Source organism: Pollachius pollachius (assembly GCF_949987615.1).
Source record: "Pollachius pollachius genome assembly, chromosome: 5".
NCBI lineage: Eukaryota > Metazoa > Chordata > Actinopteri > Gadiformes > Gadidae > Pollachius > Pollachius pollachius.
In genome coordinates, this window is record NC_136938.1 from 28,894,684 (window position 1) to 28,922,144 (window position 27,461).

Consider the following 27,461-nt stretch of genomic DNA (forward strand, 5'->3'; position numbering starts at 1 on the left):
ATGCAGGGGACTAAAGACACTCCTATGGTGAGTAAACAGGTTCCTATGGTTCCTATCCTCCTAGAACCCAGACGGTGACCTGGGAACCAGGGGAGGTTGAGCTGAGCGTCTGTTTCCTGCCCGTTCAGCGCTGGCTGCTTCATCCACAGCCGGCAGGGTTAATTAGGGCTGCTGGAGCCTCCGCCATGCTTCCTCCAAAGCTGCTCAGTGAATTATTAGTGTCGTTTATTTTTTGGGTACATGTCTTTAATGAGCTGTTAGGGTCGTGACGACTTGCAGAGCTGCGACCAGGCTGCGTACGGGATGACTGCAGCGACACTAGAGTATCCTCCCAGCTGCTCTCCATGCAGTGTGTTGTGTGGGCTGTATCGCCACAGCATTAACGTTCATAGGTGCCATCTATGTAGACTGTGTATTGTAGACAAAAGATGATATGCATTTCATCCCTTGTCAGTAATTGTGCAGTCGGCCATTGATGAATCTTGGCAGTTTTGAACTTTTAATTGTGTTAGTATAAGACGCACACACACAGCTCTGTGTCCCGGAGACTCAGACACCAGCCTTCGTCTGCCTCTGGGGGATTGTGTTCTGTCAGACCAAAAGGTGCAGAGACAGATGAAGCTAGAGAAAACCTCAATATAAGACAGGGCGTGTGTATGGACACGCACACACTCACACACGCACTACCACACACACACACACACACACACACACAGACACACACACACACACACACACACACACACACACAGTCTCACACACACACACAGTCTCACACACAAACACACACACACACACACACACACACACACACACACACACACACACACACACACACAGTCTCACACACAAACACACACACACACACACACACACACACACACACAGTCTCATATACACACACACACACATACACATACAGGCACAGACACACACATACAGGCACAGACACACAGACACACGCACGCACGCACACACACACATGCGCACGACACACGCATATGCATAGGCATACCCACGCAGACACGCACGTACACACACATGCACAGGCTGTCAAGGGAAGGTGTGCAGGAGGGGAGCTGGTTCTTTCTCGTTGCGTCGGGATGCAAATGTCCTCCTTTGCATGGGCAGTAGTCCTCGTCTCTCCAAACATGCGGCGCTGGTCAAATCAGATCCCCAAAAGATGATTAATGCCTTCACAAGTATCTCCAAGAATCTGCAAACAATGTGGTAGGTATCAGTGGCCCATTATGGCCCATAATCCCCATCATTTATGGAAATGAAGGAACGTTTTTGGCGCACAATACAACACTCACTATAAGGTGTAACTGTACGTTTAATGTAGTATCATTGGATTTTCAATCGTTTTTAGAGTCTGTATGGAATTGAGTTCAAAAACAGGCCATGAGTTAATTCAGGCCATTTATAAAAAACTACTTAACAACAATAACCTAAATGGGAAAACAGCAAGCCTGCTTACTTTGTCAGGGATATTATCTTTTTAGTAATACATTCTGTGAGTGCTGTTGGTGTTTAACACTTTTTACATTGTTTTATCTCTCTATTCTTTCTGTGCACTATGGAGAGAAAGTAAACACTAAGAGAATACTGGTTGTGCAAATGAAAGGCAGGAAGTCACTTTGCATGTCAAGTGCATATTGAAAGAGCTCCCTGCTTTGCATCGAGCGAAGGTGCTCCCATTGGCCCTGCCCCCAGCGGCCCTGCCCCCAGCGGCCCTGCCCCCAGCAGCCCTGCCCCCAGCGGCCCTCCCACTCAGGGGCCGGGGGGTGGGCAGGAATTACATTCTGATTCACAAGAAACGTAGATGATGAATTGTCTTGTTGTCTTTATGTTTATCTCTTCTAGAAGACGTTTCCTTCACAGAGCCGATGTCTGCGATGTGGTGACTCCCTGGAGTGGTCCGAGGAACACAGGTGTGAGCTCTGTGCGTGTGTGTCTCAGTTTGCCTGCAAGCGAGTGTGTGATTGTGATTAGATGCATGCCGTGTGTGTGTGTGTGCGTGTGCCCTTTTTCGTGTGTGCGTGTGTGTGCATGCGCGTGTGCATGTGTGTGTTTGCGTGAGTGTGGGTATGTGTTTGGATGTGTGTATGTGTTTGGATGTGTGTGTGTGTGTATGTGCGTGTTTGTGTGTGCCTGCGTGTGTGAGAGTGCGTGTGTGTGTGTGTGTGCGACAGCGGTGTGTGTCATGCGTGTGCCCGCGGTGCTGCTGTGTGTGACTGCAGACAGGATGTGCATCAGCAGGTGATCAGAGATGTCCGGTCACACCCGTCACCACCCTACAGCACATCCTCTGTTGTCATGGTTTCAGCGGCCTGCTGGGCTGCCAGAGCTGTGAGCCGCCGGGCGACCTCGGCCCCAGGAGGTCCAGCAGCCTGACGGGGAGAGAGGACATGGAGAGCAGCCAGTGGGCCGCTGGGCGGGTTGGGGACGTGGACTTCACCGGCCCCACGCGCACAAAGGCTAAGGTGAGACCTTCACCTGTCCACTCCCACCCCCACTCTCACTCCCCCCTTCTCTAACCCACCTCCCTGGAACAAGAGGAGCCTCTGTGTGTGTGTGTGTGTGTGTGTATATGTACATACATAGTTTGTGAGGGTTCATCTGGTCCTAGTGTGGGGGTCCCCTGTGATTCCTGAGGGTCTTCTAGTTCCTGAGGGTCTTCCCTAGTTCCTGAGGGTCTTCTCTAGTTCCTGAGGGTCTTCCCTAGTTCCTGAGGGTCTTCTAGTTCCTGAGGGTCTTCTCTAGTTCCTGAGGGTCTTCTCTAGTTCCTGAGGGTCTTCCCTAGTTCCTGAGGGTCTTCTAGTTCCTGAGGGTCTTCTCTAGTTCCTGAGGGTCTTCTAGTTCCTGAGGGTCTTCTCTAGTTCCTGAGGGTCTTCCCTAGTTCCTGAGGGTCTTCTAGTTCCTGAGGGTCTTCTCTAGTTCCTGAGGGTCTTCTCTAGTTCCTGAGGGTCTTCCCTAGTTCCTGAGGGTCTTCTCTAGTTCCTGAGGGTCTTCTCTAGTTCCTGAGGGTCTTCCCTAGTTCCTGAGGGTCTTCTCTAGTTCCTGAGGGTCTTCCCTAGTTCTTGAGGGTCTTCTGTGTCCCTCTCCAGTTCCTGAGGGTACAGAGCAGCACCGACCCCGTGCTGATCTACCGCATGCTGACTGAGCAGTGGGGCCTGGCTCCTCCCCACCTGGTGGTGGCGCTGGTGGGCGGCGACGAGCTGGCCCAGATGAAGCCCTGGCTGAGGAACACCGTGAGGAAGGGGCTGGTGAAGGCGGCGCAGAGCACCGGTACGGACGGCCGACGGGAACCCCCTCCCTCCTCTCTCCTCCCCCCTCCCTCCTCTCTCCTCCCTCCTCTGTCCTCCTCCCTCCTCCCTCCTCCCTCCTCTCTCCTCCTCCCTCCTCTCTCCTCCCCCTCCCTCCTCCCCCCTCCCTCCCCTCCCTCCTCCCCCTTCCCTCCCTCCTCCTCCCTCCTCCCTCCTCCCCCCTCCCTCCCTCCTCCCCCTCCCTCCCCCCTCCCTCCTCCCTCCCCCCTCCCTCCTCCCCCCTCCTCTCCCTCCCTCCTCCTCCCTCCTCCTCCCTCCCTCCCCTCTCCTCCCTCCTCCTCCTCCCTCCCCCCTCCTCCTCTCCCCCCTCCCTCCCTCCTCCCCCTCCCTCCCCCTCCCCCTCCCCCCTCCCTCCCCCCTCCTCCCTCCTCCTCCTCCCTCCTCCCCCCTCTCCCTCCCCCCTCTCCCTCCCTCCCCTCTCCTCCCTCCTCCCTCCTCCCTCCCCCCTCCTCCTCCCTCCCCCCCTCCCTCCTCCCCCCTCCCTCCCTCCTCCCCCTCCCTCCCCCCTCCTCCTCCCTCCCCCCCTCCCTCCTCCCCCCTCCCTCCCTCCTCCCCCTCCCTCCCCCCTCCCTCCCCCCTCCCCCCCCTCCCCCCTCCCTCCCCCCTCCTCCCCCTCTCCCTCCCCCCTCCTCTCAGCGGGGTCCATCCTAACCCATCCTACAGTACTGTAACCCGTCCCCCCCCAGGGGCCTGGTTCCTCACCAATGGCCTCCGCTTCGGGATCACCAAGCACCTGGGCCAGGCGGTGCGCGACCACTCCCTGGCCTCCACCTCCTCCAAGGTCCGCGTGGTCGCCATCGGCATCGCCCCCTGGAGCACCATCCACAACAGGGAGGCCCTGCTCAGCGCCAAGGTACCGGGGGGGAGGGGGGGGAGAGAGGGGAGGGGGAGAGAGGGGAGGGAGGAGGGAGAGGGGAGGAGGAGGAGAGGGGAGAGAGGAGAGGAGGGAGGAGAGGGGAGGGGGGAGGGAGGAGGACCTCAGAGCATCACACATCCTGTGTGACGCTCTGGTGTGTGTTGTGATGCTCTGTTCTCGGTTGTGCGTCCAGCCCGACAACCCGGCGGTGTATAAGTCCCAGGACCTGCCCCACGGCTCGGTCTACGCCCTGGACAGCAACCACTCCCACCTGGTGCTGGTGGAGGAGGACCCCCAGCGCCCCGGGGCCACAAGCGACATGAGGGTCAAGCTGCTCAAACACATCTCCCTGCAGCGCACCGGCCACGGGGGTGGGCTCTGTGTGTCTGTCTGTGTGTCTGTCTGTGTGTCTGTCTGTGTGTCTGTCTGTGTGTCTGTCTGTGTGTTTGTGTCTGTGTGTCTGTCTGTGTGTCTGTCTGTGTGTGTGTGTCTGTGTGTCTGTCTGTGTGTCTGTCTGTGTGTGTGTGTGTCTGTGTGTCTGCCTGTGTGTTTGTGTCTGTGTGTGTGTGTGTCTGTGTGGGTGGGTGGGTGTCTGTCTGTGTGTGTGTGTGTCTGTGTGTGTCTGTGTGTGTGTGTGTGTGTGTGTCTGTGTGTCTGTCTGTGTGTCTGTCTGTGTGTGTGTGTGTCTGTGTGAGCGGGTGGGTGTCTGTGTCTGTCTGTGTGTCTGTTTTTGTGTGTGTGTGTGTGTGTGTGTGTGTCTATATCTATACCTACCACTATATCTATATCTATACCTACACCTATATCTATATATCTATATCTATATCTATATCTATATATCTATACCTTTTTCTATACCTACACCTATATCTATACCTATACCTATATTTATATATCTATATCTATACCTACACCTATATCTATACCTATGTCTATACCTATATCCGTCCCTTTGTAGTGCTGCTGTTCTGAATCACCTCCTTCTTATCTTCAGTCAACACCACCTCCATATCTATCACTTTATACAACCCTCCGACAAGCACATTTTATTATTGAACAGTACCGGGGGATGACAGATTAGGATTTGTTTGTTTATTATGCCGTTTATCCGGCTCCACCAACACCAAAAGTTCTGCCACTGGACTGGGCCTGTTGCCAAGCAACGCGTAAACGTTTCCTCCACTTTGAGGTCCTCTCAGAACCTCAGGCCAGATGCTGCATCTCGTACGTTCATCTGTTTGCTTCCGTTTACCGCGCAATCAGGGAAAGAAGTGTCGGTTGACAGTCGCTTTGGGGGCGTGTGTGTTTCAGACGGGTTAGCAGCTCACGCTCATTAATTAAGGCTAATTAACAGTTGCTTGAAACATGTGTAATGTGGTGTTGCATGTTCAGTTGAGATCCCCAGTGCTGATCAACTTTAATTCGCCTCTCGTCGAATTAAAGAGTTAAACTGCTGGGTTGAAGGGAGCATCAGGAAGGGCTTCAAATGGTGGTGAAGGGTGGTGCATTAGGAAGGTGTTCAGATGGTGGTGAAGGGTGGTGCATTAGGAAGGTGTTTAGATGGTGGTGAAGGGTGGTGCATTAGGAAGGTGTTCAGATGGTGGTGAAGGGTGGTGCATTAGGAAGGTGTTCAGATGGTGGTGCATTAGGAAGGTGTTTAGATGGTGGTGAAGGGTGGTGCATTAGGAAGGTGTTCAGATGGTGGTGGTGGTTCATCAGGAAGGGCTTCAGATGGTGGTGAAGGGTGGTGCATTAGGAAGGTGTTCAGATGGTGGTGAAGGGGGGTGCATTAGGAAGGTGTTTAGATGGTGGTGGTGGTGGTGCATTAGGAAGGTGTTCAGGTGGGGGTGAAGGGTGGTGCATTAGGAAGGTGTTCAGATGGTGGTGGTGGTGCATTAGGAAGGTGTTCAGATGGTGGTGGTGGTGCATTAGGAAGGTGTTCAGATGGTGGTGGTGGTGCATCAGCAGGTGTTTGAGCCAGTCCGTCTGACGGGTGGTTGATGAGGGCCCCGGGCCCCGGCTCTGCGGTGGCCCCTCTCCAGGAGCGTGGGGGTCATGTCCTCACTCTCTGTCTCTTCAGGCGCCGGGAGCTTCGAGATCCCCGTCCTCTGCCTGCTGGTCCACGGCGAGCCACGCATCCTCACCGTACGAACCCCTCTCTGTCTGTCTCTCTGTCTGTCTGTCTCTCTCTCTCTCTCTCTGTCTGTCTGTCTGTCTGTCTGTCTGTCTGTCTGTCTGTCTGTCTGTCTGTCTGTCTGTCTGTCTGTCTGTCTGTCTCTCTCTCTCTGTCTGTCTCTGTCTCTCTCTCTCTGTCTGTCTGTCTCTCTCTCTCTCTCCCTCTCTCCCCCCCCCCCCCTCTCTCGCTCTCTCTCTGTCTGTCTGTCTGTCTGTCTGTCTGTCTGTCTGTCTGTCTGTCTGTCTGTCTGTCTGTCTGTCTGTCTCTCTCTCTCTCCCTCTCTCTCTCTGTCTCTAATACCATCGTCACTGTGCAGTACATAATGAATATGATCTAAACCTGTCTCTCCCCGTCTCCCCGGTGTGTCTATCTCTCTCCGGTGTGTCCTGTCTCTCTCCCCGGGGGGTCTTGTCTCTCTCCCGGTGTGTCCTGTCTCTCTCTCCGGTGTGTCTGTCTCTCTCCCCGGTGTGTCTGTCTCTCTCCGGTGTGCCTGTCTCTCTCCCCGGTGTGTCTGTCTCTCTCCGGTGTGTCCTGTCTCTCTCTCCGGTGTGTCCTGTCTCTCTCCCGGTGTGTCTGTCTCTCCCGGTGTGTCTGTCTCTCTCCGGTGTGTCCTGTCTCTCTCTCCCGGTGTGTCTGTCTCTTTCTCCGGTGTGTCTGTCTCTTTCTCCGGTGTGTCTGTCTCTTTCTCCGGTGTGTCCTGTCTCTCTCTCCGGAGTGTCTGTCTCTCCCGGTGTGTCTGTCTCTCTCCCGGTGTGTCCTGTCTCTCTCCCGGTGTGTCTGTCTCTCCCGGTGTGTCTGTCTCTCTCCCCGGTGTGTCCTGTTTCTCTCCCGGTGTGTCTGTCTCTCCCGGTGTGTCTGTCTCCCTCCCGTCTCAGAGGATGATCGCGGGCATCAGTAACTCCTCCCCCTGGCTGATCCTGGCCGGGTCAGGGGGCGTGGCCGACATCCTGGTCACCCTGCTCAGCAAGGGCTCCTGGGATGCGGACAGCGTCCAGGAGCTGCTCTCCGACACCTTCCCCGGGGCGCACCACACCTCCGACCTCAGGAACTGGATCAAACTGGTAAGAGGCAAGCAGCTCCGACCTCAGGAACTGGATCAAACTGGTTAGACACATGGAGAACTGGATCAAACTGGTAAGAGACGAGGACACAGGGCTTCAGCATGGACACGGGGGGTAGAATGAAACGAAGAGGGATACTTTTGTCACGTTGGTGTACGTGAATTGATTAATTGTGTATTATAAGCGTATGATGAAACAAATAAAACGGCACATGTGTGTGTGAGTGTGTGTGTGTATGTGTGTGTCTGTGTAAGTGTGTATGGGTATTCGTGTGTGTGTGTGTGATTGTGTGTGTCTGTGAGTGTGAGTGTGTGTGGGTGTTTGTGTGTGTGTGTGTGTGTGTGTGAGTGTGTGTGGGTGTTTGTGAGTGTGTAAGTGTGAGTGTGTGGGTGTTTGTGAGTGTGTAAGTGTGAGTGTGTGGGTGTTTGTGTGTGTGTGTGACACTGAGACAACATATGACAGTGTTGACTCATGGTGAACATTAGCTGGTGAGCAGCTTGTGACTGTGGGACTTGATCCCTCAGATCCAGAAGATCCTGGACCACGGGCACCTGCTCACGGTCCACGACCCCGAGCAGGAGAGCTCCGAGCTGGACACGGTGATCCTCAAAGCTCTAGTCAAGGGTAACGTCGGCCTCCTAAGCCGTTCAGCCGTGCTGCACACACACATGGTCAAACTTTTCACCCCGGAAAAAAAAAGCTTGACTTTGATGTTTGTCTCCTCTGTGTGTGCGTGCGTGCGTGCGTGCGTGTGTGTGTGTGTGTGTGTCTGTGGGTGCGTGCGTGGGTGTGTGTGCGTGTGTGTGTGTGTGTGTGTGTGTGTGTGTGTGTGTGTGTGTGTGTGTGTGTGTGTGTGTGTGTGTGTGTGTGTGTGTGTGTGTGTGTGTGTGCGTCAGCCTGTAAGAGTCAGAGTCAGCAGGCTCAGGACTTCCTGGACGAGCTGAAGCTGGCCGTGGCCTGGAACCGCGTGGACATCGCCAAGAGCGACATCTTCAACGGGGACGTGGAGTGGCAGGTGAGAGGATCACGTAGAAAACACGCGATCAAGTACTCTGGTCGTTCTGCTTCAATCAATCTAATGCATTGTTATTGTTGCTAATATTTAAATGTGACTGTATTATATCATATAGTATAATGCTGGGTATTATCTGTGTCCATGGAGGAGTTCTCTTGTTTATTTTGCGACAACAGAAAGGTGACAATATCATAAAGTATGATCTCAGATGAGAGAGTAACCATAGAGCTGCAGTCTGGAGATAATGTCGACCCGACAGAGGGTGAGACCGCAGAGCAACCGGCAGTGATGGAGACGTAGATTAGTGCTGAGTGAGACGGAGGTCTCCATGGTGACCCCCCCAACAGGCCGCGGACCTGGAGGAGGTCATGATGGACGCGCTCGTCAACGACAAGCCGGACTTCGTGCGCCTCTTCGTGGACAACGGCGTGAACCTGGGCGACTTCCTGACCTACGGACGGCTGCAGGAGCTGTACTGGGCGGTGTCGGAGAAGAGCCTGCTGTACCACCTGCTGCTCAAGAAGTACCAGGAGAAGCAGATGCTGCTGAAGGCCGCCCGGACACCTGGGCCTCCTGGACACCACGCCCCAGAGCAGGGCGAGAGGAAGCCCCGCTTCACCCTGCACGAGGTGTCCAAGGTCCTGAAGGACTTCCTGCACGACTCCTGCAAGGGCTTCTACCAGAAGATCCCCACGGTAAGGGAACACGCTGGGTGTTAGGATACTCATCTTTAAAATACTGAAAACAATTTGCTTTTTTGAATATAATGATGCACCGGAACATTAGTACGATAATACAATCTCAAAAATGTCAAGAAATGTAATTATCACATGAATCAATTGGAGATTAATGACCATAACTTCACTAATGTAGTGTGTGTGTGAATGTGTGTGTCTGTGTTTCTGTCTGTCTGTCTGTCTGTCTGTCTGTCTGTCTGTTTGTCTCTCTGTCTGTCTCTCTGTCTGTCTGTCTCTCCATATGTCTGTGTCTGTCTGTCGGTCTGTCGGTCTGTCTGTCTGTCTGTCTGTTTGTCTCTCTGTCTGTCTCTCTGTCTGTCTGTCTCTCCATATGTCTGTGTCTGTCTGTCGGTCTGTCGGTCTGTCGGTCTGTCGGTCTGTCGGTCTGTCTGTCTGTCTGTCTGTGCTCCAGGAGAAGCCGGCTAAGGGCCGTCTGTTCCACAGCCAGAAGAGCCTGGCGGAGCTGGAGGAGTGCTGCGAGCACCCCTGGAGGGACCTGTTCCTCTGGGCCGTGCTGCAGAACCGCCAGCAGATGGCCAACTACTTCTGGGCCATGGTCAGTCTGAGCTCCTCCTCCTCCTCGCCTCCCCCTCCTCCTCCTCCTCCTCCTCCTCCTCCTCCTCCTCCTCCTCCTCCTCCGTCTGGGCCATGGTCAGTCTGAGCTCCTCCTCATCCTCGCCTCCTCCTCCTCCTTCTCCTCCTCCTCCTCCTCTTCTCCTCCTGGGCCGTGGTCAGTCTAAGCTCAACCACTTCCCGTCAGAGTCCAGCGCATTGTAGCATCGATGAGGACGTGCTAACAGGCTAATGTATGAGTACGTGCTAACAGGCTAGCGGATGAGGACGTGCTAACAGGCTAACGGACGTGCTAACAGGCTAACGGACGCTACGCTGCGGACTGTAGCTCCTCCACCGCTGGGCTCTGAGCTGAGCCGTCCCCCGTGGTGCGGCTCAGATAATAACACCATCACACTCCCTCACCCCGGAAAACAAGCATGAATAAGATATGATCCCTGGAATCTGATGCAAACACAACGTTTGGATATTTTGTCCACAAAGAGACAGGAGGCCCGCTCCCCAGCCTCCCGGGAGGCTGAGGTCCACACAGACAGCGGACTCCTGCAGACCCGGGGTTAGCATACCGCCGTGTATCGGAGCCACGCGGAGCAACCTGCTCAGACGCGTGTTAGGAAACATAACCCAGATAACAGGCTGAGCAAACACATGGACTACAACCACTACAACCACTACAACCACTACAACCACTACAACCACTACAACCACTACAACCACTACAACCACTACAACCACTACAACCACTACAACCACTACAACCACTCCGTTCAGCTGGAAGGCGTCTTATCTCTGACCACATTATTCAAATGAAGGTCGCCCCGTTACTGCACCAGTGAGCGGCTGAAGAGTGAGCGGGTGAAGAGTGAGCGGGTGAAGAGTGAGCGGCTGGAGAGTGAGCGGGTGAAGAGTGAGCGGCTGAAGAGTGAGCGGCTGGAGAGTGAGCGGGTGAAGAGTGAGCGGCTGAAGAGTGAGCGGCTGGAGAGTGAGCGGGTGAAGAGTGAGCGGGTGAAGAGTGAGCGGCTGAAGAGTGAGCGGCTGTAGAGTGAGCGGCTGGAGAGTGAGCGGCTGGAGAGTGAGCGGCTGGAGAGTGAGCGTGTAAAGAGTGAGCGGCTGAAGAGTGACGGGGTGAAGAGTGAGCGGCTGAAGAGTGACGGGGTGAAGAGTGAGCGGCTGAAGAGTGACGGGTGAAGCGTGAGCGGGTGACAGAGTGACGGGGTGAAGAGTGAGCGGGTAAAGAGTGACGGGTGAAGCGTGAGCGGGTGAAGAGTGAGCGGCTGAAGAGTGAGCGGCTGAAGAGTGAGCGGGTGAAGAGTGAGCGGGTGAAGAGTGAGCGGGTGACAGAGTGACGGGGTGAAGAGTGACGGGGTGATAGAGTGAACGGGTGAAGAGTGACGGGTGAAGAGTGACGGGTGAAGAGTGAGCGGCTGTAGAGTGAGCGGCTGGAGAGTGAGCGGCTGGAGAGTGAGCGGCTGGAGAGTGAGCGTGTAAAGAGTGAGCGGCTGAAGAGTGACGGGGTGAAGAGTGAGCGGCTGAAGAGTGACGGGGTGAAGAGTGAGCGGCTGAAGAGTGACGGGTGAAGCGTGAGCGGGTGACAGAGTGACGGGGTGAAGAGTGAGCGGGTAAAGAGTGACGGGTGAAGCGTGAGCGGGTGAAGAGTGAGCGGCTGAAGAGTGAGCGGCTGAAGAGTGAGCGGGTGAAGAGTGAGCGGGTGAAGAGTGAGCGGGTGACAGAGTGACGGGGTGAAGAGTGAGCGGGTAAAGAGTGACGGGTGAAGCGTGAGCGGGTGAAGAGTGAGCGGCTGAAGAGTGAGCGGGTGAAGAGTGAGCGGGTGAAGAGTGAGCGGGTGACAGAGTGACGGGGTGAAGAGTGACGGGGTGATAGAGTGAACGGGTGAAGAGTGACGGGTGAAGAGTGACGGGTGAAGAGTGAGCGGCTGTAGAGTGAGCGGCTGGAGAGTGAGCGGCTGGAGAGTGAGCGGCTGGAGAGTGAGCGTGTAAAGAGTGAGCGGCTGAAGAGTGACGGGGTGAAGAGTGAGCGGCTGAAGAGTGACGGGGTGAAGAGTGAGCGGCTGAAGAGTGACGGGTGAAGCGTGAGCGGGTGACAGAGTGACGGGGTGAAGAGTGAGCGGGTAAAGAGTGACGGGTGAAGCGTGAGCGGGTGAAGAGTGAGCGGCTGAAGAGTGAGCGGCTGAAGAGTGAGCGGGTGAAGAGTGAGCGGGTGAAGAGTGAGCGGGTGACAGAGTGACGGGGTGAAGAGTGACGGGGTGATAGAGTGAACGGGTGAAGAGTGACGGGTGAAGAGTGACGGGTGAAGAGTGAGCGGCTGAAGAGTGAGCGGCTGAAGAGTGAGCGGCTGAAGAGTGAGCGGCTGAAGAGTGACGGGGTGAAGAGTGACGGGGTGATAGAGTGAACGGGTGAAGAGTGACGGGGTGATAGAGTGAGCGGCTGGAGAGTGAGCGGCTGAAGAGTGAGCGGGTGAAGAGTGAGCGTGTAAAGAGTGAGCGGGTGAAGAGTGAGCGGGTGACAGAGTGACGGGGTGAAGAGTGACGGGGTGATAGAGTGAACGGGTGAAGAGTGACGGGTGAAGAGTGACGGGGTGAAGAGTGAGCGGGTGACAGAGTGACGGGGTGAAGAGTGAGCGGGTGACAGAGTGACGGGGTGAAGAGTGAGCGGGTAAAGAGTGACGGGTGAAGCGTGAGCGGGTGACAGAGTGAGCGGGTGAAGAGTGACGGGGTGAAGAGTGACGGGGTGATAGAGTGAACGGGTGAAGAGTGACGGGTGAAGGGTGACGGGTGAAGAGTGAGCGGGTGAAGAGTGAGCGGGTGACAGAGTGAACGGGTGAAGAGTGAGCGGGTGACAGAGTGAGCGGGTGAAGAGTGAGCGGGTGACAGAGTGACGGGGTGAAGAGTGACGGGGTGATAGAGTGAACGGGTGAAGAGTGAGCGGGTGAAGAGTGAGCGGGTGAAGAGTGACGGGTGAAGAGTGACGGGTGACAGAGTGAACGGGTGAAGAGTGACGGGTGATAGAGTGAACGGGTGAAGAGTGACGGGTGATAGAGTGAACGGGGGAAGAGTGACGGGGTGATAGAGTGAACGGGTGAAGAGTGACGGGTGACAGAGTGAACGGGTGAAGAGTGACGGGTGATAGAGTGAACGGGTGAAGAGTGACGGGTGATAGAGTGAACGGGGGAAGAGTGACGGGGTGATAGAGTGAACGGGTGAAGAGTGACGGGGTGCTAGAGTGAACGGGTGAAGAGTGACGGGTGACAGAGTGAACGGGTGAACAGTGACGGGTGATAGAGTGAACGGGTGAAGAGTGACGGGTGATAGAGTGAACGGGGGAAGAGTGACGGGGTGATAGAGTGAACGGGTGAAGAGTGACGGGGTGCTAGAGTGAACGGGTGAAGAGTGACGGGTGACAGAGTGAACGGGTGAACAGTGACGGGTGCCTTATGCAGCAGACAGGCTGGATCAGGATGTTATAATGACGTCCCTCAGGGCTTAGTTGGGGACATGTCTGTTCTGTCCAAAGGACGTGTAGCTAGTGTGTTGGACGGCCAGCCAGTCAGTCAGTCAGTCAGTCAGTCAGCCAGCCAGCCAGCAGCCAGCCTTGCCCAGTGATGTCTTTATTGTGCCTGCTCTCCATGGTGGTAATTCCTCTAATCAGTCCGGCAGCAGCCGTGGCTCCATACTCGTGTGGAGGCTGACAGAGAACACCCCCCCCTGAGGTCATGGGGCAGAGACCCCCGGCTGGAGGTTCCAGAACTAGAACTAGAACTAGAGGTCGAAACTGCAGTTCCGACCTGCAGTTCGAGTCCAGCCTCCGAGCCTCCCGGTTCCCTTGGTCAAATGTCTACGGGAAATAACGGGTTTTTGAATGATCGTACATAACAATCTCTAGGTGGCGAAGAAGTCAAAGCTGCGTCACGTTTTGAACTACACACTTTTTCTATCCAGTTTCGACTGGGTTTGGGATTGTCGGTGCCGTGTAATGTAAAAACCCAGTCACTGCAGTCATGTGATTGGCTGAAAACGAGGGAGGCATCTGATTGGCTACAGATAGTTCCTTGTTGAAAAAAATGCATTTGTGAATCCAACCACGTCAGGAGTCTCAAAAATCACATATAAATACAAACAAGTTCACACTCAAATGCAAACAAGTTTACAAATGAAAAGCGTCTTGTTTATTCAAGTTTAACAGTTTGTATATAAATGTAACAACATCCAAACACATTTTGATAAAAATTGCAAATATTTTTTTAATTCATATATTTATGGCTTTATATTACATTTATTTAAAACAAGACACATTTGTGTGTGGATGAGAAATGTGTTTGTGAAACTTATTTTTGTTTATGGATTTATTTTACATTCATACATACCGATATCCATGTGTGTGTGCATTGAAATGTATCTGTGAGAAGAGAGTAATTTATATATAAATCTCAAAATGCATTTGTGAATCCTTCTCTGTGCATTCATTATTAATGAGACTGTTCTGACCCCATACACACACACACACACACACACACAGACACGTGCACAGACAGGCATAAACACACACCTGCACAAGCACATAGAAACACATGCACACACTACAGCCTTGGGTTGATCCAGTTCAAGCGGACTGTTGGTCAGCCTCCAGAACCTTCAGGTTCTATCAGAGGCTGGTCAGCCTCCAGAACCTTCAGGTTCCATCAGAGGCTGGTCAGCCTCCAGAACCTGAAGGTTCTATCAGAGGCTGGTCATCCTCCAGAACCTTCAGGTTTCATCAGAGGCTGGCCAGCCTCCAGAACCTTCAGGTTCTATCAGAGGCTGGTCAGCCTCCAGAACCTTCAGGTTCTATCAGAGGCTGGTCAGCCTCCAGAACCTTCAGGTTCCATCAGAGGCTGGTCAGCCTCCAGAACCTGAAGGTTCCATCAGAGGCTGGTCAGCCTCCAGAACCTGAAGGTTCCATCAGAGGCTGGTCAGCCTCCAGAACCTTCTGGTTCTATCAGAGGCTGGTCAGCCTCCAGAACCTGAAGGTTCCATCAGAGGCTGGTCAGCCTCCAGAACCTCCAGGTTCCATCAGAGGCAGATTCCCAGCGAGGCTCTTCCCAGTCGAGGGTCAACTGACTTCAGCTCACTGGACGGCACCGGTCCTCAGTGAGCTGACCTCTGACCTCCTGGTCCTCAGTGAGCTGACCTCTGACCTCCTGGTCCTCAGTGAGCTGGCCTCTGACCTCCTGGTCCTCAGTGAGCTGACCTCTTACCTCCTGGTCCTCAGTGAGCTGACCTCTGACCTCCTGGTCCTCAGTGAGCTGACCTCTGACCTCCTGTCCCCAGGGCCCTGAGGCGGTGGCTGCGGCGCTGGCCGGCTGTAAGATCCTGAAGGAGATGGCGCGGCTGGAGTCAGAGGCCGAGTCCGCCCGCAGCATGAAGGAGGCCAAATACGAGCAGTTTGCCCTGGGTGAGGCCGTCAGGACCTCAATCAGCCAATCAGGGCGCAGGCAGGAGGTCATGTGAGCAGGGACACCGCTTCCCTTGGTGACCTGGAAATAGTTTTTGGGTTAGGTTTATTAATAAATAATAAAATTCATTATTTTGTTCAGATTGCTGTTACGTCCACTTCTTTAAAATCACAACATAAAGACGAGTTGAGTTATTCCAGTGTTCCGATCACATACCGCTCCAGAGATACGGAGCCTAAACCCGGAGCTATGGAAACCCCCCCCCCCCAGGCCCCAGACCTGTTCGGGGAGTGCTACTCCAACAGCCCCTGACCCCCCCTCCTCCCTGTGTTCCCCCCAGACCTGTTCGGGGAGTGCTACTCCAACAGCGAGGACCGCGCCTACGCCCTGCTGGTCCGCCGGACACGCTGCTGGAGCAAGTCCACCGTGCTCAACCTCGCCACCGAGGCCGACGCCAAGTCCTTCTTCGCCCACGACGGAGTCCAGGTAACGGATGAGGCTGTGAGGCTGTGAGGCTCAGAGGCTCAGCAGCTGTGAGGCTCTGAGGCTGTGAGGCTCAGAGGCTGTGAGGCTATGAGGATCAGAGGCTGTGAGGCTGAGGCTCCATGGCTGTGAGGCTCAGAGACTGTGAGGCTCAGAGGCTGTGAGGCTCAGAGGCTCAGAGGCTGTGAGGCTCAGAGGCTGTGAGGCTCAGAGCCTCTGAGGCTGTGAGGATCAGAGGCTGTGAGGCTCAGAGCCTCTGAGGCTGTGAGGCTCAGCGGCTGAGGCTATGAGGATCAGAGGCTGTGAGGCTGAGGCTCCAAGGCTGTGAGCCTCTGAGGCTGTGAGGCTCTGAGGCTGTGAGGCTCAGAGGCTGTGAGGCTCAGAGCCTCTGAGGCTGTGAGGCTCAGAGGCTGTGAGGCTCAGAGCCTCTGAGGCTGTGAGGCTCAGAGCCTCTGAGGCTGTGAGGCTCTGAGGCTGTGAGGTTAAGAGGCTGTGAGGCTCTGATCTCCTTAAACAGAGGCTGGGTGTAGTGTGGCAGTGAGGATGAATTATTCATTCATTCATCAGAGCGATCTTAACGGCTTTAAAAGGACATAAGGTATGTTAAGGATCCCATTCGAAGGCGTTGCTCAATCATCAATATGCCGATATATATTTAATCTGTTCTCTTGTTATTCATTTATCCTACTCAGTTCTGCTACTTCTAGATCAAATATCTTTCAGACCAACAGTCTAGTTTTGTCAAAGAAGATTTTTTGTATCCAAAGGATTCAATTCAGTTCCCATTTAATCACCTCTCCTGCTGAAAGAGTCTCAGTCGAGGCTTATTGTAATGAATTCATAATGAATCGAAATGGTTTCATTATTAGAAGATGAACAATGAAACGCTAGCCTGGACAAGCACCCCATCAATTAGGCAACACAGCAGGAAACAAGATGCTCCGCTTTGAGCCAGCCTCCCTAACTCATCTTCCACTGGAGAATTATGCTCCATTAACCAGGAGACTCGGTGGTTCTGATGAGATGGTGGTTTAATATCGGCAGCCGGCAGGTTACCCCATTTCACATGTTCTGGGAAATGACCGATGCCTCATGCGAGGAGGATATTGAGTTTCCACTGGAAGCCGCTATCAGCCCCACTAGAGAGAGCCTCTGATTCAGCAGCTCCTCACTCCCTCTAGTGGTGGTACTCAGCGTTTACATGAGAGGCTCCACCACTCTCTGAGGCTCTTATTCAGGGCCCTCTGGGACCGCCCGGGCTAATATACTAAAGACCGTCCACCGGACGGCCTGGATATGTGTTAATCTTTCATGTGGAACAGTTTTTATAAAATGTGAGAAAAACCAGACAACTTAATCCTAAATGAAATGTGACCTCGTAAAACGTTCACAGGTTCTCATGTCCCATTGGAACACCTGGACAGGAAGCTCTGGATCGGTGTTATGACGAGAGAGAGAGAGAGAGAGAGAGAGAGAGAGAGAGAGAGAGAGAGAGAGAGAGAGAGAGAGAGAGAGAGAGAGAGAGAGAGAGAGAGAGAGAGAGAGAGAGGAAGGTGAGAGAGAGAGAGAGAGAGAGAGGAAGGTGAGAGAGAGAGGAAGGTGAGAGAGAGAGGAAGGTGTGAGAGAGGAAGGTGAGAGAGAGAGGAAGGTGAGAGAGAGAGGAAGGTGAGAGAGGAAGGTGAGAGAGAGAGGAAGGTGAGAGAGAGAGGAAGGTGAGAGAGGAAGGTGAGAGAGAGAGGAAGGTGAGAGAGAGAGAGAGAGAGAGAGAGGAAGGTGAGAGAGAGAGAGAGAGAGAGAGAGAGAAGGTGAGAGAGAGAGAGAGAGAGAGAGAGAGGGGAGCATGTGTTCAGAGGCAAGAGGGACTTTAGTCGAGGGAGATCAGTCTGTTATATGTTTCGGATGTTGTTTTGTCAAATTGATTTATTGTCCTTGTCTTCATATCGTCTGGTTGAATATATTATAGAATATATTATATTATATTATTCATCATATTAATTTAGGATGCTCCGAAGCGTTAACTGGTCCCCAGGCTGTAGGCTCGGTAAGAGAGGGCATCAGGTTAGAGCCCAGGACCCCCCCCCCCCCCCTAACGGACCCCCGCTGTGCAGGCCATGCTGACCAAGATCTGGTGGGGGGCCATGACCACCGACACGGGCATCTCCAAGCTGGTGCTCTCCTTTTTCTGCCCGCCCTTCATCTGGACCAACCTCATCAAGTTCAGGTGACCTCCTCTCTCCTCTCTCCCTGCTCCTCTCTCCTTGCTCCTCTCTCCTCTCTCCCTGCTCCTCTCTCCCTGCTCCTCTCTCCTCTCTCCTCACTCCTCTCTCCTCACTCCTCTCTCCTCTCTCCTCTCTCCTCTCTCCTCTCTCCCTGCTCCTCTCTCCTCTCTCCTCTCTCCCTGCTCCTCTCTCCTCTCTCCTCACTCCTCTTTCCTCTCTCCTCTCTCCTCTCTCCTCACTCCTCTCTCCTCACTCCTCTCTCCTTGCTCCTCCTCCTCTGACTCTGTGTTCTCCTCCCCAGCGAGGAGGAGTCAGACAGCAGGAGCTCTGGGGAGCCGTTCACTGAGCTGGACAGCCTGGACACGGAGAAGGCCCTGCTGCTGACCGCTGACGACGACACCCCCCTGTAAGACCTCCCCCCGGTACAGCTTACAGTTTACCCCCCCTGTTACAGTTTACCCCCCCTGTTACAGTTTACCCCCCTGTTACATGTTACCCCACCCTGTTCCATGTTACCCCACCCTGTTACATGTTACCCCCCCTGTTACATCTTACCCCACCCTGTTAAATGTTACCCCACCCTTTTCATGTTACCCCACCCTGTTACATCTTACCCCACCCTGTTACATGTTACCCCACCCTGTTACATGTTACCCCACCCTGTTACATCTTACCCCAACCTGTTACATGTTACCCCACCCTGTTACATGTTACCCCACCCTGTTACATGTTACCCCACCCTGTTACATGTTACCCCCCCTGTTACATGTTACCCCACCCTGTTACATCTTACCCCACCCTGTTACATGTTACCCCACCCTGTTACATGTTACTCCACCCTGTTACATGTTACCCCACCCTGTTACATGTTACCCCCCCTGTTACATCTTACCCCACCCTTTTACATGTTACCCCACCCTGTTACATGTTACCCCACCCTGTTACATGTTACCCCCACCCTGTTACATGTTACCCCACCGTGTTACATGTTACCCCACCCTGTTACATCTTACCCCACCCTGTTACATGTTACCCCACCGTGTTACATGTTACCCCACCCTGTTACATGTTACCCCACCCTGTTACATGTTACCCCACCCTGTTACATGTTACCCCACCCTGATACATGTTACCCCACCCTGTTACATGTTACCCCACCGTGTTACATGTTACCCCCCCTGTTACATCTTACCCCACCCTGTTACATCTTACCCCCCCCGTTACATCTTACCCCACCCTGTTACATGTTACCCCACCCTGTTACATGTTACCCCCCCCTGTAACATGTTACCCCACCCTGTTACATCTTACCCCAACCTGTTACATGTTACCCCACCCTGTTACATGTTACCCCACCCTGTTACATGTTACCCCACCCTGTTACATGTTACCCCCCCTGTTACATGTTACCCCACCCTGTTACATCTTACCCCACCCTGTTACATGTTACCCCACCCTGTTACATGTTACTCCACCCTGTTACATGTTACCCCACCCTGTTACATGTTACCCCCCCTGTTACATCTTACCCCACCCTTTTACATGTTACCCCACCCTGTTACATGTTACCCCACCCTGTTACATGTTACCCCACCCTGTTACATGTTACCCCACCCTGTTACATCTTACCCCACCCTGTAACATGTTACCCCACCGTGTTACATGTTACCCCACCCTGTTACATGTTACCCCCCGTTACATGTTACCCCACCCTGTTACATGTTACCCACCCTGTTACATGTTACCCACCCTGTTACATGTTACCCCACCCTGTTACATGTTACCCCACCCTGTTACATGTTACCCCACCCTGTTACATGTTACCCCCCCTGTTACATGTTACCCCACCCTGTTACATGTTACCCACCCTGTTACATGTTACCCACCCTGTTACATCTTACCCCACCCTGTAACATGTTACCCCACCCTGTTACATGTTACCCCCCGTTACATGTTACCCCACCCTGTTACATGTTACCCACCCTGTTACATGTTACCCACCCTGTTACATGTTACCCCACCCTGTTACATGTTACCCCACCCTGTTACATGTTACCCCACCCTGTTACATGTTACCCCCCCCTGACGACGACCCGCTTTATGCCCCCGTGACGAGTCCTGCCTCAGCGCTGTGCATCAGACCAAACCCCCCCTGAGACCGTACTGCTGGCCTGCGCCCACCCCTCCCCCCCCCCAGAGACTCCGCCCCCCACGCCGCTGGTCAGAGCTGTGCCGCCGTATGGTGGCGTTTCTTCCTGCGGCGCTGGCACCGTTTCTGGAGCGCGCCGGTCACGGTGTTCCTGGGGAACGTCATCATGTACTTCGCCTTCCTGGGGCTCTTCAGCTACGTGCTGCTGCTGGACTTCAGGCCCCCGCCTCCCCGTGGCCCCGGGGGCCCTGAGATCATGCTCTACTTCTGGGTGTTCACCCTGGTGCTGGAGGAGATACGACAGGTGACAGAGCCTCACCCAGACCCTGTGATCGGGCACCCTGACCCTCACCCTGACCCTCACCCTGACCCTCACCCTCACCCTCACCCTGACCCTGACCCTCACCCTCACCCTGACCCTCACCCTGATCCTCACCCTGACCCTCACCCTCACCCTCACCCTCACCCTGACCCTCACCCTGACCCTCACCCTGACCCTCACCCTGACCCTCACCCTCACCCTCACCCTGACCCTGATCCTCACCCTGACCCTCACCCTCACCCTGACCCTCACCCTGATCCTCACCCTGACCCTCACCCTCATCCTGATCCTCACCCTGACCCTCACCCTCACCCTGACCCTGACCCTGATCCTCACCCTGACCCTCACCCTGACCCTCACCCTGACCCTGACCCTCACCCTGACCCTCACCCTCACCCTGACCCTCACCCTCACCCTGACCCTCACCCTCACCCTCACCCTGACCCTCACCCTGACCCTCACCCTCACCCTCACCCTCACCCTGACCCTGACCCTCACCCTGACCCTCACCCTCACCCTGACCCTCACCCTCACCCTCACCCTGACCCTCACCCTGACCCTCACCCTGACCCTCACCCTCACCCTCACCCTGACCCTGACCCTCACCCTCACCCTGACCCTGTGATCGGGCACCCTGACCCTCACCCTGACCCTCACCCTCACCCTGACCCTCACCCTCACCCTCACCCTCACCCTGACCCTGACCCTGACCCTCACCCTCACCCTGACCCTCACCCTGACCCTCACCCTCACCCTGACCCTGACCCTGACCCTCACCCTCACCCTGACCCTCACCCTGACCCTCACCCTCACCCTCACCCTCACCCTGACCCTGACCCTGATCCTCACCCTGACCCTGATCCTGATCCTCACCCTGACCCTCACCCTGACCCTGACCCTCACCCTCACCCTCACCCTGACCCTCACCCTCACCCTCACCCTGACCCTCACCCTCACCCTCACCCTCACCCTGACCCTGACCCTCACCCTCACCCTGACCCTGACCCTCACCCTGACCCTCACCCTGACCCTCACCCTCACCCTGACCCTGACCCTGACCCTGACCCTCACCCTCACCCTCACCCTGACCCTCACCCTGACCCTCACCCTGACCCTCACCCTGACCCTCACCCTAACCCTCACCCTGACCCTGACCCTGACCCTCACCCTTACCCTCACCCTCACCCTTACCCTCACCCTCACCCTGACCCTCACAATTGAGGGATTCCATTGGCCATCACTGGGCATTGACCAATTTGATATTGGTTATTAATAAGATCTAATAATCTTGTTTGTTATTAAATGACTTAAAGGAGTAGGACGAGTTAGGCTCACAGTTTACTTTCTGTCTGTCGACACCTAGAGCTTCTTTACAGACGAGGAGATCAACATCTTCAAGAAGATCAAGTTCTACTTGGAGGACAACTGGAACAAGTGTGACATGGTGGCCATCTCCCTGTTCGTGGTTGGGCTCTCCTGCAGGTAGGAACACCTTCTGGGTCCCTGGGAACAAACACGGTTCATTACTAGAAGGACTTTTAGAAGGTTTGCCTGGACCAGCCCCTCCTGACAGAGGTGTGATAGCAGGGGTCAACAAACGTGGACCTCATGACATTAATTATGGCGCTGGACACAAAAAGAGCCCTAATTAACCTAATTAATGGGCTTCAGTTGGTTCCTACCGTTACACCTCTGTGACAAAGGCTGAGAACAAAGTGAATAAACACCTTGGGAGAACATAAATAAAGTGTCAAGAGTTCCCAGATCTGTTGTGTTGTTGCAGGATGTCCTCAAACACCTACGAGGCAGGTAGGACCGTACTGGCCCTCGACTTCATGGTCTTCACCCTCAGGCTCATCCACATCTTCGCCATCCACAAGCAGCTCGGGCCAAAGATCATCATCGTGGAACGAATGGTGAGGGAGGGGAGAGGGAGAGGGAGAGGAAGAGAGAGAGAGACATACGGACGGAGGGAGGGAGGGAGGGCGAGGGAGAGGGAGAGACGGAGAGGGAGAGGAAGAGAGAGAGAGACGGACGGACGGAGGGAGGGAGGGCGAGGGAGAGGGAGAGAGAGAGAGAGAGACTGACGGAGGGAGGGAGGGAGGGAGGGAAGGAGGGCGGGAGAGAGAGAGAGAGAGACAGACAGACAGACAGACAGACAGACCTTTTTAATGGTGACGGTTAATGTATTAACAGCAGTGAACTCAGAGCATCTAGTTAGTCGACCTAGTTTCTAAAACACAAGCAGCGTGAGCAGAGTTACAGACCCAGGCAGACCCTCACTCCTCCAGCCACTAACCCATCTGTCCCTGTGTCTCCCTGTGCCTCTCCAGATGAAGGATGTGTTCTTCTTCCTCTTCTTCCTGAGCGTGTGGATGATAGCGTACGGCGTGGCCACACAGGCCCTGCTGCACCCTAACGACCCCCGCATCGACTGGGTGTTCCGCAGGGCGCTGTACCGCCCATACCTCCACATCTTCGGACAGATCCCCTTGGAGGAGATAGATGGTGAGGCCCCCGCCGGATGGGAATGGATTTTCCATTACTCCCTGACGAAGGAGGTTCTCTGCTCTGGCACGAGGGATATCTCTCTCTGTCCGTCCGCCCCATCCATCCCTCTAGATGGATGGGGCGGCCATTTTCTCCTTTCTCAAATGAAGATGAAAGGTCCTAGCCGCTGTAAGTTGATGATGGCTTCATCTCCTCTCGCCTGCAGACCTTTTCACTGAGCTGTCCTCGTAGGCCAGGAGTCACAACACCACTACTGCTGCTACGTGTCTGCTGCTTCATGACCGAGTGCAGATAAGACCCCCGTGCTGGGCCCTGAGAGGCAGACCCTCATTAGTGCTGACAGCGGCCCCTGGGTGAAGGCTGTACTAACGCTGGTTCTTGTCTCTCCCCCCCCCGTGTGTTGACGAGGACAGCAGCCCTGGGTGAAGGCTGTACTAACGCTGGTTCTTGTCTCTCCCCCCCCCGTGTGTTGACGAGGACAGCAGCCCTGGGTGAAGGCTGTACTAACGCTGGTTCTTGTCTCTCCCCCCCCCCCCTGTGTTGACGACGACAGCGGCTCGCATGCCGGACATCAACTGCACCGATGTCCCCGAGGAGATCATCATGGGCACTCTGCCACCATGCCCCAACATCTACGCCAACTGGCTGGTCATCCTGCTGCTGGTCATCTTCCTCCTGGTCACCAACGTGCTGCTGCTCAACCTCCTCATCGCCATGTTCAGGTCAGCCACGCCGAGAGCGGGAATCAAAGCGTGAACGCGGACCAGATGTTGGCTAGATGACGCGTGAGCGAGGGTCAGAGAGACCAGAGGCGTTCTGTGTCGCCGTGGAGAGTGAAGAAATGTGCCACTCCAGAAACAAAACCTTTTGCTTCACTTCAATTGGTGAAAAAGAATTTGAATTTGCTCAGCGAGTCACTCTGGGAACGAGGAAAGTACTCACTCCCCGATTCCCCTAGCCCAGACCATTAACCATTCACATCGGTGTACCCATGCCCATTCTTCTGATTGGTCGTAGTGTTATCCAATTCAAAACCAATTAACAAACCCAGATAGTGTATGACCAGAAGTAGTAAGTTGAAGCTGCATCATGTGTCTGACCGGTCTCCACTAGAACGTGTTCCTCTCTGCTCTGAACGCTTCCCTTCTGCTCCACCATCGACCCTCCTCTCCCCCCAGCTACACCTTCCAGGTGGTGCAGGAGCACACTGACATCTACTGGAAGTACCAGCGCTACCACCTGATCGTGGAGTACCACAGCCGTCCCGCGCTGGCCCCGCCCTTCATCATCATCAGCCACCTGTCCCAGCTGCTGCTCAGCCTGGTGAAGAGGACCGAACCCAAGCAGGAACACCTGGGTACGAGAACCGCCTGGAGCGCCCCCTGGTGGCTCACATTCAACACGCTGTGTTCAGAGAACCAGCCCCTAGAGCGCCCCCTGGTGGCTCACATTCAACACGCTGTGTTCAGAGAACCAGCCCCTAGAGCGCCCCCTGTGGGCTACAGCCTGTAGCGCCCCCTGTGGACTCACCTTCAACAACATCCTCTCTCTCTCTCTCTCTCTCTCTCTCTCTCTCTCTCTCTCTCTCTCTCCCCCCCCTCTCTCTCCTCCTGTCTGTCTCTTTCTCTCTCTGCCCCTCTCTTTCTCTCTCCCCCCCCCTCTCTCTCCCCCTCTCTGTCTCTCTCTCTCTCTGCCCCTCTCTTTCTCTCTCCCCCCCCTCTCTCTCCCCCTCTCTCTCTCTCTCTCTCTCCCCCCCTCTCTCTCCTCCTCTCTGTCTCTCTCTCTCTCTGCCCCTCTCTTTCTCTCTCCCCCCCTCTCTCTCCCCCTCTCTCTCTCTCTCTCTCTCCCCCCCCCTCTCTCCTCCTCTCTGTCTCTCTCTCTCTCTGCCCCTCTCTTTCTCTCTCCCCCCCCCTCTCTCTCTCTCTCTCTCCCCCCCTCTCTCCCCCCCTCTCTCTCCTCCTCTCTGTCTCTCTCTCTCTCTGCCCCTCTCTTTCTCTCTCCCCCCCCCCCTCTCTCCCCCTCTCTCTCTCTCTCTCTCTCTCCCCCCCTCTCTCTCCCCCTCTCTCTCCCCCTCTCTCTCTCTCTCTCTCTCTCTCCCCCCCTCTCTCTCCCCCTCTCTCCCCCCAGAGAGGGAGCTCCCGGCCGGTCTGGACCAGCGGCTGATGACCTGGGAGACGGTCCAGAAGGAGAACTACCTCGCCCACCAGGAGTGCCGGCTCCTGGAGAGCAGCGAGGAGCGCCTCCGGAGCACCTCCTCCAAGTAATGCTCTGCCTCAACGTAACACCTCCTCCTCCACGTAACACCACCTCCTCCAACCACCTCCTCCTAGTACCTCCTCACGCACATAGCAGGCGACTGTCCCTCTGACCTCTGACCTGAGACCTCTGACCTGTCCCTCTGACCTCTGACCTGTCCCTCTGACCTGTCCCTCTGACCTCTGACCTGTCCCTCTGACCTGTCCCTCTGACCTCTGACCTGTCCCTCTGACCTGTCCATCTGACCTCTGACCTGAGACCTGTCCCTCTGACCTGTCCCTCTGACCTCTGACCTGTCCCTCTGACCTGTCCCTCTGACCTCTGACCTGTCCCTCTGACCTGTCCCTCTGACCTCTGACCTGTCCCTCTGACCTGTCCCTCTGACCTCTGACCTGTCCCTCTGACCTGTCCATCTGACCTCTGACCTGAGACCTGTCCCTCTGACCTGTCTCTCTGACCTCTGACCTGTCCCTTTGACCTCTGACCTGAGACCTGTTCCTCTGACCTCTGACCTGTCCCTTTGACCTCTGACCTGAGACCTGTCCCTCTGACCTGTCCCTGTGACCTCTGACCTGTCCCTGTGACCTCTGACCTGTCCCTGTGACCTCTGACCTGTCCCTCTGACCTGTCCCTCTGACCTGTCCCTCTGACCTCTGACCTGAGACCTGTCCCTCTGGCCTGTCTCTCTGACCTCTGACCTGTCCCTTTGACCTCTGACCTGAGACCTGTTCCTCTGACCTCTGACCTGTCTCTCTGACCTCTGACCTGTCCCCCTCAGGGTGCAGAGCCTGCTGAGGATGGCCGGGGGCTTCAAGGACCAAGAGAAGAGGATGGTGAGCGTTGAAGCCCAGGTGAGCAGAAACCTTCAGACTGAAGGAGCCTCAGGGGCTGGGCTGTTCGCTGTTCTCTGGTGTTCAGTGTTCTCTGGTCTTAGTGTTCTCTGGTGTTCAGTGTTCAGTGTTCTCTGGTGTTCAGTGTTCTCTGGTGTTCAGTGTTCTCTGGTCTTAGTGTTCTCTGGTGTTCAGTGTTCAGTGTTCTCTGGTGTTCAGTGTTCTCTGGTGTTCAGTGTTCTCTGGTCTTAGTGTTCTCTGGTGTTCAGTGTTCTCTGGTGTTCAGTGTTCTCTTGTGTTCAGTGTTCTCTGGTGTTCAGTGTTCTCTGGTCTTAGTGTTCTCTGGTGTTCAGTGTTCAGTGCTCTCTGGTGTTCAGTGTTCTCTTGTGTTCAGTGTTCTCTGGTGTTCAGTGTTCTCTGGGGTTCGGTGTTCAGTGTCCTCTGTTCTCCAGGTGCGGTACTGCGGTGAGGTTCTGTCCTGGTTGGCCGAGTGCTTCGCTCAGAGCACCCTGAAGTGCGGCCGGGACGCCCCCAAGTCTCCCAGTGAGTCCGTCAGTGGAGCGAGAGACAGTGGCTGGTCACCAGTACCATACTGACCTAACCTACTGGGAGACCAGCTGGTCACCAGTACCATACTGACCTAACCTACTGGGAGACCAGCTGGTCACCAGTACCATACTGACCTAACCTACTGGGAGACCAGCTGGTCACCAGTACCATACTGACCTAACCTACTGGGAGACCAGCTGGTCACCAGTACCATACTGACCTAACCTACTGGGAGACCAGCTGGTCACCAGTACCATACTGACCTAACCTACTGGGAGACCAGCTGGTCACCAGTACCATACTGACCTAACCTACTGGGAGACCAGCTGGTCACCAGTACCATACTGACCTAACCTACTGGGAGACCAGCTGGTCACCAGTACCATACTGACCTAACCTACTGGGAGACCAGCTGGTCACCAGTACCATACTGACCTAACCTACTGGGAGACCAGCTGGTCACCAGTACCATACTGACCTAACCTACTGGGAGACCAGCTGGTCACCAGTACCATACTGACCTAACCTACTGGGAGACCAGCTGGTCACCAGTACCATACTGACCTAACCTACTGGGAGACCAGCTGGTCACCAGTACCATACTGACCTAACACTTGATTCTATGAACATGCTTACTCCTGACTGATGTTGTTGTAACTCGTTTTGGATAGAGCGTCTCCTAACTCTGAACCTAGGAAGCAGGTCCTGACTGATGTTGTTGCTGCTGAAGTGTCGTTGCCAGGAGCCCAGGGGGGGGGCAGCAGAGACCAGCCCCAGGCCGCTGGAGAGGAGAAGGCCGCGGGGCCCCGGGCGAGACAGCAGGGCTACGGGGCCAACAAGAAGTTCCCGTACATCGATGAGGAGAAGCGCTAGATGGACACAAGGAGATCCAACGTGCGTTTGCTCACTTCCATACAGGATATCAATTCAGATAAAGACAAATACAA

The 27,461-nt window shown here is 55.0% G+C and overlaps 1 protein-coding gene across 1 annotated transcript; it reads left to right on the top strand.

The window, feature by feature from the left end:
• trpm5 (transient receptor potential cation channel, subfamily M, member 5) lies at positions 1–27,387 on the top strand (the record flags this gene model as incomplete). The annotated part of the gene is made up of 26 exons (XM_079736928.1): positions 1–27; positions 1,867–1,934; positions 2,330–2,486; positions 3,111–3,291; positions 4,016–4,182; positions 4,379–4,556; positions 6,266–6,330; positions 7,237–7,422; positions 7,947–8,046; positions 8,319–8,437; positions 8,785–9,132; positions 9,587–9,730; positions 15,071–15,194; positions 15,536–15,681; positions 17,787–17,899; positions 18,199–18,303; positions 20,095–20,350; positions 21,732–21,850; positions 22,152–22,284; positions 22,702–22,876; positions 23,433–23,601; positions 24,058–24,236; positions 25,007–25,139; positions 25,914–25,986; positions 26,418–26,508; positions 27,245–27,387. The coding sequence occupies 26 exons, from the start codon at positions 1–3 to the stop codon at positions 27,385–27,387; spliced, it is 3,699 nt and encodes a 1,232-aa protein (XP_079593054.1).
• Positions 27,388–27,461: the final 74 nt, after the last annotated feature.